Genomic DNA, 14128 nt, shown 5'->3' with positions numbered 1-14128 from the left:
CCAGTTACTAATTATATCCTCATTATATAATTATATCTCATTTCAATTAAGCAGAGTCTAACTACTAGTTGTTTTAACATACTCTATACATAAGATTACATTTGAAATATATTCTAATCTAAAGATCTCTCCTCATCATTAGCCCTCGACTAAAGTTGAAATCTGAATATAGAACCCATACTATACAACTTATACTAGGTTTACCTCGGTAACCAATAGAACCCATACTATACAACTTATACTAGGTTTACCTCGGTAACCAATAGAACCCATACTATACAACTTATACTAGGTTTACCTCGGTAACCAATAGAACCCATACTGTACAACTTATACTAGGTTTACCTCGGTAACCAATAGAACCCATACTGTACAACTTATACTAGGTTTACCTCGGTAACCAATAGAACCCATACTGAACAACTTATACTAGGTTTACCTCAGTAACCAATAGAATCCGTACTATACAACTTATACTAGGTTTACCTCGGTAACCAATAGAACCCGTACTATACAACTTATACTAGGTTTACCTCGGTAACCAATAGAACCCGTACTATACAACTTATACTAGGTTTACCTCGGTAACCAATAGAACCCGTACTATACAACTTATACTAGGTTTACCTCGGTAACCAATAGAACCCGTACTATACAACTTATACTAGGTTTACCTCGGTAACCAATAGAACCCGTACTATACAACTTATACTAGGTTTACCTCGGTAACCAATAGAACCCGTACTATACAACTTATACTAGGTTTACCTCGGTAACCAATAGAACCCGTACTATACAACTTATACTAGGTTTACCTCGGTAACCAATAGAACCCGTACTATACAACTTATACTAGGTTTACCTCGGTAACCAATAGAACCCATACTATACAACTTATACTAGGCTTACCTCGGTAACCAATAGAACCCATACTATACAACTTATACTAGGTTTACCTCGGTAACCAATAGAACCCGTACTATACAATGTATACTAGGTTTACCTCGGTAACCAATAGAACCCATACTATACAACTTATACTAGGTTTACCTCGGTAACCAATAGAACCCGTACTATACAATGTATACTAGGTTTACCTCGGTAACCAATAGAACCCATACTATACAACTTATACTAGGTTTACCTCGGTAACCAATAGAACCCGTACTATACAACTTATACTAGGTTTACCTCGGTAACCAATAGAACCCGTACTATACAACTTATACTAGGTTTACCTCGGTAACCAATAGAACCCGTACTATACAACTTATACTAGGTTTACCTCGGTAACCAATAGAACCCGTACTATACAACTTATACTAGGTTTACCTCGGTAACCAATAGAACCCGTACTATACAACTTATACTAGGTTTACCTCGGTAACCAATAGAACCCGTACTATACAACTTATACTAGGTTTACCTCGGTAACCAATAGAACCCATACTATACAACTTATACTAGGCTTACCTCGGTAACCAATAGAACCCATACTATACAACTTATACTAGGTTTACCTCGGTAACCAATAGAACCCGTACTATACAATGTATACTAGGTTTACCTCGGTAACCAATAGAACCCATACTATACAACTTATACTAGGTTTACCTCGGTAACCAATAGAACCCGTACTATACAATGTATACTAGGTTTACCTCGGTAACCAATAGAACCCATACTATACAACTTATACTAGGTTTACCTCGGTAACCAATAGAACCCGTACTATACAACTTATACTAGGTTTACTTGGTAACCAATAGAACCCGTACTATACAACTTATACTAGGTTAACCTCGGTAACCAATAGAACCCGTACTATACAATGTATACTAGGTTTACCTCGGTAACCAATAGAACCCATACTATACAACTTATACTAGGTTTACCTCGGTAACCAATAGAACCCATACTGTACAACTTATACTAGGTTTACCTCGGTAACCAATAGAACCCATACTATACAACTTATACTAGGTTTACCTCGGTAACCAATAGAACCCGTACTATACAACTTATACTAGGTTTACCTCGGTAACCAATAGAACCCGTACTATACAACTTATACTAGGTTTACCTCGGTAACCAATAGAACCCATTAGAGGTGCGCGATAATATCGAAATACCGGTATACCGCGAATTTGGCAGGTCGATACGATATACCGGTACACAAACCCTGGAAACCGGTATATCGCGATGGTTAACAAAAAGGCATATTAATCACTGATTTAATATGTGTTGGCACCAATAGCGTAAATTACTTATGTAAACGTGAAAGAAACACATGAGAACGTCATTATGTCGTATTGGTGGGGCGCTTGTTTCGTTGTCTCTAAAGCGCTTGGCCGTATGGGACATCTACGTTAAAATCAAGCACTTTCGAGATTATGATTGTTTACTAGAAACGAAAAATGGCGGACGACGAGCAAGTTGATGGTACTAAGGTCAATAATATTGCAATACGTATTGCAAGTTTCTGTTGAATATTGCAATATATTGCAATACGGTTTTGGTCCGCAATACCCAGCCCTAGAACCCATACTGTACAACTTATACTAGGTTTACCTCGGTAACCAATAGAACCCATACTGAACAACTCATACTAGGTTTACCTCGGTAACCAATAGAACCCATACTATACAACTTATAATAGGTTTACCTCGGTAACCAACAACAGCTTTCCTGATGTTGTTGAACACTTGTGCCAATCTTGCTGTTTGGGTAAGTTCGCTATTCTCCTCTGCCAGGGCAAGACGTCTGAAAAGTATCAAAATAAAATCATAAGCTGTACAACAAACCTCATACTTTATCATGAATTTTTCTGTCCCTAGATACTATAAATTGTACACACATGTACGTTGTCCCTAGATACTATAAATTGTACACACATGTACATCGTCCCTAGATACCATAAATTGTAAACACATGTACATTACCCTTCGGATATTTTTTCAATTTTGTTTCATTTTCATCAAAAGACATACATTTTCCACCAATATCCTTAAGTTTAGTTCTAAACATGTCAAAAGCTGGTCATCATTTTTCTATTTGACAGAAATGATGTTTGTTCTTAAGAGAACTTTTTTTCAAAATAATAATATCCTACTTTAAACAGACAGAAGACAAACGTTAACACTATATTTCTCATATCACTTTGTGGTGAGAGTATAAAAGATAACATCCTCCATCCATGTTCTCTCCCACTTACCTTGTTCTTACAGACCGTGATGTTTTCAGTGCCGTCAGTTGTGTGATGAATACATCTAAAATAGATAAAGTTAATGTTAAAATTATCACACCTCCGTATAATGACTTCTATCAAGAATATTCAAATGACATCACAAAGAAAAAGGATTTGAGATTGTCCAAATTACATCAGCTGATTGCTGTTATAACCCAGGCACATATCAAAGATGAAATTATTGAAAGTATTCTGGTGGACAAAATTAGAAGTCATAGTGGAACAGACATACCTGTTTTGCTAAAACCCACAGACTTTGTAAATTCTCCATCCTTGTTGAGGGAGCTTGAGACTCTACTGCGAAGCTGTCGTACTCTATCAATATTCCGCACCAGAAAAATACTGTGCTTCCGGGCCTTACATCTTTCTGTATGGGACATAGGTTTAATGGTAGGGAAAATGGTAGCACTCTGTTCCTGTGCCAGTCGTTGCTGTAAAAGATAAAGTGATTATAGTTTCTGTCTGTTAATACTCTATTGCATAGCATCTCTACAGAGTACATACTTCACACTACACATGTTAATGAGTATACTTTTTAATAGACTAGAACATGTCTGTAAGACATATATGCCCCTGCTGCCACTTGTCACCCCGAAACACAGTTTGGTGAGGATTGCACCAGCAGTTCCTGTAACTAGCAAGTTACATTGCATGATGGGCATGGGTAACACTATATTGCCCCCTATATTTGCTCATTTTCATTCATGATCTTTGAATAAAATTTGATCAAAATTCCTAAAATAACGAAGTCACTTGAGTGATGGCCTTTTCAGTTGAGACATATTATAGTAATTACTAGACAGACTCTCACCCTTTTCCGCTTTTTGCATTAGTTAACAGTTCTTACCTTTTCTCTAAATTTCTTGAGTCTATTTTTAGACTTGCGTTTATCTTTAGGAGGACGGCCAACAGGTCTCTGAGGTGTAGCCTTTTCCTTGCTCTGGCCGTTGAGTCTCTGAGTTTTACCCCCAATGACTCCACGACACTTCTCACTCCCGCACTTACAGATTTGCTGTTAATAGACAAAAACAAATACATTGACATTCATTTCCTGCCCAGCAGTAATAAATTACTCACATTTTAGTAAAACAACAACCTCTAAATGTATTTAATGATAACAGAGACAATAATACTTATAACACTGATACTAAGTTCATACTTTCTGCATATATTAGAACCATGTCACTTTCCAGACATATATTAATACAAACACTTCTCCATAAATTGAACTTTTAAATCTAAACATCTTAGTTTCTGTTTAAGCGGAACATTGTAAAAAGATAGAATCAATACTGTCGCTGCATAAAACAGCACCAAAAATGGTTAATAACCTGTGAGTCCATATTGAAGGAGTGAAAGTTGTAGTCGTAGCTGAGTTCCGTTCCTTCCGGTATGTCCTTCAGGGCAAACAGAGCCATGCGGTAGTACCCGTTCACATTCCTGAAACAAAACACAACATTTGTTAGTAATCCATCATCTCAGAAATTTCATTTTGTTCTTCTTCTTCCCTTGTTATCCAACATTTTACATATTGATAAGAATTGAACTGACTACCATAAATACATACATGTGTTCATCAAATAATACCCGTTTGAGCCTACGATACTGTAGGATAAGAAATCAATCATACATATAGGAAGATACAATTTGAAAGGATTTTACAAATAAATAGGTGGCCTTCTGTTAAATTGATTTATTACCCAATAAATTTCTTTTTTCACTGGATTTGCATGTACAAAATAGGACACATGCAGCTTTATTTGTAATGAAAAGTTTATTCATGTAATATTATAGAACATGAAACCATGAAGGAAATATAATTTGTAGTATAATGTCTTACCAACCCTGTAAAATGTCTAGTATATATTGTATGCTTTAGTGTTAAAGGATAGCCTACGGTAAATAGTCACTTAACTGTACATATATGAATTTATCATAGTCATGTGACTCCGATGTTCGTAAACATTGTGGTGACACGTATGGGTGTCCGGTATGTAGAGCAAGGTAACACAGGTAATTGAAACGAATGTGAGGGTCACGTACATGACTGCACGTGAGTTACGCATTACTTGCGTGTCAGGAGTTGTAATGGATGAGTAAAATGATAGTAGTGATCATTTGAGTCTTGACGGTCCAAGCAAACACACTAAATTTTCAAAAAATCTAATATGAAGTAGTAAAAATGTGTATTGTTATTACAGATTACAGTACCTCGGGATTCTGACGCAACAGACGGGGACGGAAGGGAAGTTCGCGGTTAACGCTTGTTTTTTTTTTTTTTTTTTTAATTCTACTTTGGAAAATAAACTATTGGACCGTTGAAGGCCATGCCCATACATTGGTGTTGAGTTATATATGATAAATGTTTTATGTTCGTTTGAAAGAAGTGAATAAGAATATAAATAACTCTATTATCTCCCCTTGATTAGCATAAATTGCTAAAACCGTTAAATCAAGAGCAGGCAATATTATTGCAGTGCAACTGTTAGACTCTGACCTTACACCAATCCAACATTAACATTTAATAGAATATTGAATTAGGTTTATTTTATAGTTATTTTACTTACCATTTCTGCATCTCACAGTTGGGTTCACATGAGTGGTTGACAAAGCGGCCGATGTTGCCCATCCTGTAACCATCAATGAGAGCTCCACTGTCCAGGTTGAGACAGTAGTGGTGACGTTCCTGTGAGTAGTTTTCAGTCATGCGGCGCCGAAATTCCTGTTCACTCACAACCTCTCCGAGATACTCCAGGATAAATTGACCTATAGAATTGAATCAACATTTTCAAACCTAGAAACATGTTTTAGTAGTTACCCTTAATTCAAAGTTAAGAAAAACCACCCAAGAACTATTACCAGTGTCCAATTTCAATAAGTTATATTTTGCTGCATATTGTTAACACATTTTTCATGTCCCACTGTGCTACAAATAGATCTGATCATACCAATCTCTTTATTGCATGCAAAAAATATTTCCATTTTTATGCAAAATTCCATCGGTAACACTTCCATAAACTTGTGGTAGATTTCTTTTCCATATCCTTTGTTTTGTGGTAGAGTTTTTTCCCCTATATCTTTTTTTGGTTAACTATATTAAAACATGCTGAAAATGATTTTTTCTGAACTATCCTAGACAATTTGACTTCTTTTATTTTCAAAAACAGATGGTTGTTATGTTAGTAATTTTTTGTACCTGTATGTATAGATTCAAGGGTCTTCACCCCACACCCTCTATCCTCAGTAGTGAACTTCTTGAGACCGGACACCCATTCATGTTTTTGGATCTTTTGATTGGAACATCGGTCTCCACAGGGACAGGTAAGGGGATTGCACTCAGTGTAGATTAGTCTGTTGATGCAGTCGTCGCCACAGCCAAGGACTTCTTCATTCTCTCGACACTTGCAGTTGCATGAATGGGTCTCATATGGGCACACAGGCTTAATATCATCATGTACATCTGAAGAAAAAAATATTATGTTAATTAAATGAAAAGAGGTATCAGATGAGTTTATCTATTGCTCGATTACCCAGCATACCGCTGGGTATCCAGCTGAGGAGTGAAGGAACTGTATTACTCACCCAACCAGAATAAACAGCGTTGGCTCTATTACCCGAACTTTTAATACTTCAAAGATTGATGGTCTGCTACAAGTGATCTGGAAACTTAACATTTACTTGTCTCTTCATCTAATACAAACGTACAGTATACCTCCAGGTGATTGGTTCTGGCTAATTTTGAAATAATTCCCACATTTGTATTGTGGTATATCAGTCTCATATTTGTACTGTGGTATATCAGTCTCAAAGATGATTTTTCCGGCTTGTTCTATTTTCTATGCATATTCAATTTTGATATGTTTTAATTCATGTCTTCGACTGTGTATGCCGTTTCAATATTAATATGTTGCAATTTGCCTGTCCAATTGTGCATCGATATGTCGCAATTCACCTGTTCAATAAATTGTGTGCCGTTTTAATATTGATATATCTTAATTCACCTGTTCAATTGTGTGCTGTTTTAATAACGATATGTGGCAATTCACCTGTTCAATTGTGTGCTGTTTTAATATTGATATGTCTTAATTCACCTGTTCAATTGTGTGCTGTTTTAATAACGATATGTGGCAATTCACCTGTTCAATTGTGTGCCGTTTTAATATTGATATGTCGTAATTCACCTGTTCAATTGTGTGTGCTGTTTTAATATTGATATGTCGTAATTCACATGTATATGGTTTCTAATATTTCGAAAATTTGTTCAACACTGAGAAATAGAGATCATTTGTAAGATTTACTTCAATGGTTGGGTTCCATTTATATTAATCATTAAACCAATCCTGATCAACATTTTCAAATGGTATCAAATCAGAACAAGATTCAGTCTATGAGCTAGTCATTAACTGACCAGTGTCCACCACACGTCCTACTGGAAACTTAACTTTGTATCAATGTCATTTGGTCTATCAACTAAAATTGGTCTCCCATAAGGGTTGATAAGAGACATTGCACTAGCAGAATTCAACAATGGCTACCCTGCTTGCCTCTATGAACATCATCCAGTAGCCATTTCTCATACAACTTGATCATAACCTAGCATACCAGCTCCTCATGGAAACAGAAAGTGCAACAAGAAATTCATTTTTTGTTGTCCCCTATTAGCTGCACACCGACAAGAAATGCAAAAATTACCCACCAGCAACACATAACTGGTTATGCGTGAATCATTTGATACGTAAAAAGTCAACAGATGAATTTCCAAGTCGTGTTTATAAACCTAACATTGGTGTACATTTATCTCATTAAGATCATATTTATATTATAAACATCTTTTTTGCACATTTAGCTGCATGTTTTATGCAACATTTTATCAGTATCAAAACTGTGAGACCCATATTACAGAGCCAAAATTTCACTAGACAAATGATGGCAGCAAAGTATATGTCTTTCAAGGCTTGTATCAACATCAAGGAAATAGCATAACATGATTAATCCCTTACGTAGAACAGCTTACAATTAATGCATTTTTACTACATGTGCAACACAGCTAATCTGATTATCATACATTGATTTAGTTGGAGAAATATGATTGTGCCAATCCAATTAGTCAAGTCTTTTTTATACAAATGTATTACACCGTTTCCACATGTACTTTCTTCCCTTAGGTCAAATACCAGGAGGCTGCAGGAGAAGAAACAGGTATATAGGGAGTCCGAGCCAAGATGAACTGGGCTTGTGCCAGCTCTCCTCATTCTCACTGCATTAATTGTGTAACGTAGACACACCTCATCCACAAATGCTACTTGTATAATGGTAGTTTAAATGATCTGCTAGTATGATACACTTTTTTCTACACAAATATTTTAAGAGCTGTTTTCTTTGGCAATTTAAGACATATAATATTATGCTATGAACAAATGCTTAATATTCCTACTTTTTGAAACATCTAATCTCTAGACACTTGTAACTAAATTTGTTTTTCATTAGTGTTATATTAGTCTACCATAGCATAGTTATATAGAAAAACCTTGATATAATGCCACCATTCTTCATTAAAGTATTGTTATACTGCCACTATAGCACAGTTATACAGTAAATATTTACATCATTATTGTACAAATAAACTTGATATATAGTCACCACTGTCCAGTAAAGCCTTGTTATACCGCCAACATTAAAGACAAAACCTTGTTATACTGCCACCATTGTACAGTAACAACTTGCTATACTGCCATCATTGTACAGTAAAACCTTGTTATACTGCCACCATTGTCCAGTAAGACCTTGTTATACTGCCACCATTGTACAGTAAAGCCATCTTATACTGCCACCATTGTCCAGTAAAACCTTGTTATACTACCACCATTATACAGCAACAACTTGCTATACTGCCAACATTTGTACAGTAAAATCTTGTTATACTGCCACCATTATACAGTAACACTTTGTTACACTGCCATCATTATACAGTAAAACAATGTTATACTGCCAACATTGTCAGTGTTCCAGCTAGGATTTGAAAAGGGCAGGGCGCTGCCTAAAAAAAGGGCATTTTTGTGCGCGACATTTTTTCCGGGCCTATCTATCTTCTACCTTATTTTACAGGACAATTTAAGTACATCCATGCATTACATATGACCTGATTCATAAGAGACAAATAGAAATCTGTTGATTTTTTTTTTTATTATTTCGTTTGTGTGTATAAAAATGTCTTCTTTCTTCTCTTTATTCTTCAAATATTGTTTTAAATTTTGATGGTAAAAGTTATGACCTAGAGTAATTCAAAAATAAAATGATATTAGCATTATTTCAATTTGAGGGTGTATTGAGAGAATCCATATACGATAATTACGTCCAATCAAAAAGTTACTATCAGATTATAGTCAACAGAGCGATATTTTCAAGTTTCAACCAGAAGTTAGTCAGTCCGTTGTGATTGTAAGACGACTAATTGTAAGTGAAGATATTATAGAGCAAAAGAGAAAAGGTGATCAAGCATATACGAGAAAAAAATGATTAAGTAAAAGAAATTGTATTATTTAATATCTGAATAAACTTCGTCCAAATAACTGCGATGTATCTTGTAAGCGGTGGTAACTTTCTACTTTCACTTTAGACTCTTGAGAAATAACGGTAAACTAAAATCAGGAAATTATAGCAAGTTAACATTTTCTTGAATTAATTATAAGAAATGGTAAACGAATTAGGGCCGATCATGATTCGCAAGTTTCTGATCAAACATTTGTTCCGTTGCTCTCGTAAACAAACGGTCCCCGCGTGTTGTAGAAATGTAATCACTTGGCTATCACATGACCCGCAGTTAATGCAGAGTCGGCATTTCAGATACGAAAATAACACAATATAAACTAAACTTTTGCAACCATTATTCACATGAGCAGATATTTTTATGTGTCCTTTATTTATTTATGAAAAATAAATATTTTGTATAGAAATCCGTCAATCCAACAAGGAATTTGCGACATCTGCATTTACAACGAACCATTTCCGGCGTCCCGCCAAACTTCATCAAATAAAATCAACCGAAAGCTAATTTTGATCACTGGAAAATCACTGGAAAGTGATCTCATGATCATTTACTTAAAAGTTGCTTGGTTAAAACCAGAAGGATTTCGTGTTGTCATGTGAAGAAAATTTCAAAGATATATAGATCGATCGCCAATTGCACACGTGCTCATGGGTTAACTTTCCGACAAACGTGCGGCTCTTTTCGGTCTTGACAAAAGTTGTTTACATAAAACAACATTTCCATCCATTATCATTACTTTGTCCATCTTCAAAAAGCCTTCGTGATTATGATTTAATTGGATTACCAACCGATCCTATCGACTCGTCCCGGTTAAAAGAATCTATAAAACACCAGCTCGATCCCCAGCTGACCGATCTCTGCCTCGGGCAGCGTCCATCAGTACCGTGAATAAAGGTCTACAGGTAAGGGGACTGGTGTTACAGGTGGCCAGTTAGTGACTGACTGACTGTATATTGCATGGCTTCAGCAAATCAGATCTAGAGTATACGAGGCAAAATGAGCATCAATGAAACTTAGAAAAAGGGCAGTACTACAGGAAAAGGGGCGGGGCGCATTTCTCACTTTGAATTAGGGGCAGGGCGCTGCGCCCTGCTAACCCGACCTAGCTGGAACACTGATTGTATAGTAAAACCTTGTTATACTGCCATCCTTATACAGTAAAACCTTGTTATACTGCCACCATTATACAGCAACACCTTGTTATACTGCCACCATTAAATAAAACCTTGTTTTATTGCTATCATTATAGGTCAAACCTTACTATACTACTATCAATGTTCAGTAACTAAAGCTTTAAAATACTGCCACCCTATACTGAGTAAAGCCTGGTTAAACTGACATGTATCATAATTAAACTTGTTATATAACCATCATTTTAACGTAAAACTTGGTAATACTGATACCATTTTATAGTTATACCCTGTCAAACTTTACAATGCATATTACATCAGACATTTTATAAAAGACCTGTCCTAGTTAAGTTTACCAGTTTACCATAGAATGCATTTATCTGTAACAGTAATGTTTCTGCAGCTTTGCCAAGCACTTGGTATCATTATAGACCATTTCTATTTTTGATTTCTAGACCACACATGTATATTCCTACATGTTAAGTGTTCCTCATGGCTAGAGATAAGGATAATTACCAACTGCATGACACATATTTCTCCATAAAAACCCAGCAGACATAACTGCTCTTTTCAAACCAAAATGACATTCATTACTTGCCGATGTCATTACCGAATTCAGCACATCATTTATGAATCACTGACACTTTTACAAAACCAAATGATGACAATATATAATATCTCTCGGTTATCTGGCCCAATATCATTCTATATAAATACAAAATCAATTGTATTATGAAACACATTCCCTTTGAAAACTAAAAACCGTTAATTGAAATTTGAAACCAGCAATATATGTTTCCAAACATGTTAACAAGAGATTTTACCAGGGGTTGGAAATACCTTTCAATATGTTTGTCACAGGAGATTCCAAACATAATGCAATTTTTTTATTTTTTTTTGTAGATAAAATTAAATTAGTCAGTTTTATTAAGTATGTGCTACATACAAGACATGTTCCCTCGTCTTACTTTTATGTCTCCCTAGCTAGACACATGGTCATAAAGCCGTTAAACACAGTGCAAAATATTCGATGTCCTGTAAAACGATACTCTAGGTGCTATTACAGATTATAAAGACAAGTTTTTTTTTCTGTAATTTTTTTCCCTGAGCCTATACACTGCACATGACTCACAAGCAAAAGCATCATAATGAGTCATTTCCCTAGCCATGATGGTAACAATGACCACATAACACTATTTAACACCTACATGAAAACAAATATGTTTGTCATCATCAGACATCTTTATATAAATTAACTGCAAGTACATATGTATAGCAATGATATCAGTTGGACAGTTTAAACCAATAAATCTGTCAGATGTTACAGTTCCAATGCAATGAAACTTATTAATATTTTCATTAATATTCAGCTGTACATGACTTAATTAAATAATACGATTTTTGTAAAAAAAATAATTAAACACATTCTCTTTATGATAATGTAAGTGATTCTACATTGGTTAATGACTACTTCCGCTAGAGTATGAACTAATAAAATTGTCTAGTGCGCTCATAAACTATCTTCATATTTACCATTAATTTTAAACAAGCAGGATCCGATACGAACCCATGTGGGAGGTGACATGCAGTATATATATTGGACAAAACACGCTTAATGACACGCTATGTCACTTTGTGTGCATGTAATCAATATCAAGCATGGAATTAGACATGCATTACTGGAGCCATTATATCCAGTTTTCCCGTTTACTTTTATAAAATTATGCTTTAGAATTAATACATCCGATAAGCAAGACCATCATCGTGAATTGTCTAGTTTACCATTAATCAATGTTAAAGGTAGCATTATTCCTCCCGAACTGAAAACCTAACGGTAGCTCACAATTTGATCAATCCAGACCATGCCAATTCATCATACAGAAGACATTTACACCCCTCTCCGTCTCTGCTGCAGTGGTATTTTGTGTCCCAGTAATGAAGACCATATGTACTGTCGTTACAATACAGGGTGTACTTTTACTATGCCTGAATGGTGTCCCTAGTTGGCCAATCACTCCTGGTCTGCCCATAGCTTTATGTCTAGATCAGATAACTATTGTCATATCCTATGCATGTACATGTTGAAGGGTTGTGACCATTACTGACAAAGGGAACCCAGGATACCAACAATGTACTTTTTATTTTAATTATGACATAAGTGAATGAAACATTTTGATGACATTGTGATTTTTTCAAGGACATTATCACAATTATGTTTTTTCTATCAATTTCATTATCAAAATGATGTTTTTTTTCTATCAATTTCATTATTAATACATCTATTTTTGGAAATTTTATTCTACCCTGGTAGAGCAAAATAAAGCCCAAAGAAATTTTTTTTTAACAATATGTGCTTTTCATTTTCATTCTTTTTTTTTTTCTACCTAGAACAATTAGAAATATTCTAAGTTGAATCTATCATTTTTTGACAAATCCCTTTTCAATACAATTACAAGAGCAAATATTCAGATGTAAAGAGAAACATGATAAAATATTGGTACATCGCCAATTACTTGAAGAACTCTCCTAAAAGTCAATCATGCAATCTAACAACACATCTAAAATCTGAAGTCCCACACTTGTTATACATTGATGGAATTTATTCCTATAAAATAAAAGTAAAATGCAAAAAAAAATCCTCTGACTAAACCATTAAGTTGCACGTCCACATTCATCATTTTACAGTACTTAAATTGTCTATTTCTAGAAGGGAGTGGAGGCCATAGATTTTATCTTCTCGTGTCTTGCGATTATTTCTCAAATGGAACATAGTACTGGTATCAACAGCATCTCACTGTGTGAGAATCACCAATACGTGTGCATTAACCTCTTATCATTCCAAACAGTAGGAGTGATCACTCAATTCTCAGGGTACAAATACATGCACACTAATAACTAAGGTCAAATAAAATCAAATTTGTTAAAGTTTAAATCCTACCTAACCTTATTTGTACTGCCAATCTTTTAGATTTTATTCCCACAACAGAACATTGCTGGTGATCAAAGTCTACCACCTCCACAAACATGGGTAAAAATATACTACCCTTCACCACACAAATGTGGGTAGGGAAATGAACTACACATCACTACACAAACATGGGTAGGAAAATGAACTTCCCTTCACCACACAGATGTGGGTAGGAAAATGAACTGCCCACCTCCACACAAATGTGGGTAGGGAAATGAACTAAGGGACATAACTCT

General features: G+C 35.2%; 1 protein-coding gene across 2 annotated transcripts in view; it reads right to left on the bottom strand.

Moving 5' to 3' along the window:
• Positions 1-14128, bottom strand: part of LOC117334632 (histone-lysine N-methyltransferase ASH1L-like) — a 55511-nt gene that overhangs the window by 10648 nt on the left and 30735 nt on the right. For both annotated transcript variants that reach the window (XM_033894351.1, XM_033894352.1), the window contains exons 8-14: positions 6444-6707; positions 5815-6013; positions 4579-4687; positions 4095-4259; positions 3480-3678; positions 3215-3269; positions 2666-2763 (exon numbers count right to left, since the gene is read on the bottom strand). In XM_033894351.1, coding sequence (XP_033750242.1) covers positions 2666-2763; positions 3215-3269; positions 3480-3678; positions 4095-4259; positions 4579-4687; positions 5815-6013; positions 6444-6707 — 1089 coding nt within the window. The remainder of the gene's footprint in view (positions 1-2665; positions 2764-3214; positions 3270-3479; positions 3679-4094; positions 4260-4578; positions 4688-5814; positions 6014-6443; positions 6708-14128) is intronic.

This window comes from Pecten maximus, chromosome 9 (assembly GCF_902652985.1).
Source record: "Pecten maximus chromosome 9, xPecMax1.1, whole genome shotgun sequence".
Classification (NCBI taxonomy): Eukaryota; Metazoa; Mollusca; class Bivalvia; order Pectinida; family Pectinidae; genus Pecten; species Pecten maximus.
Note: the sequence above shows the minus strand (reverse complement) of the source record. Positions and strands in the feature narration are given on the sequence as shown.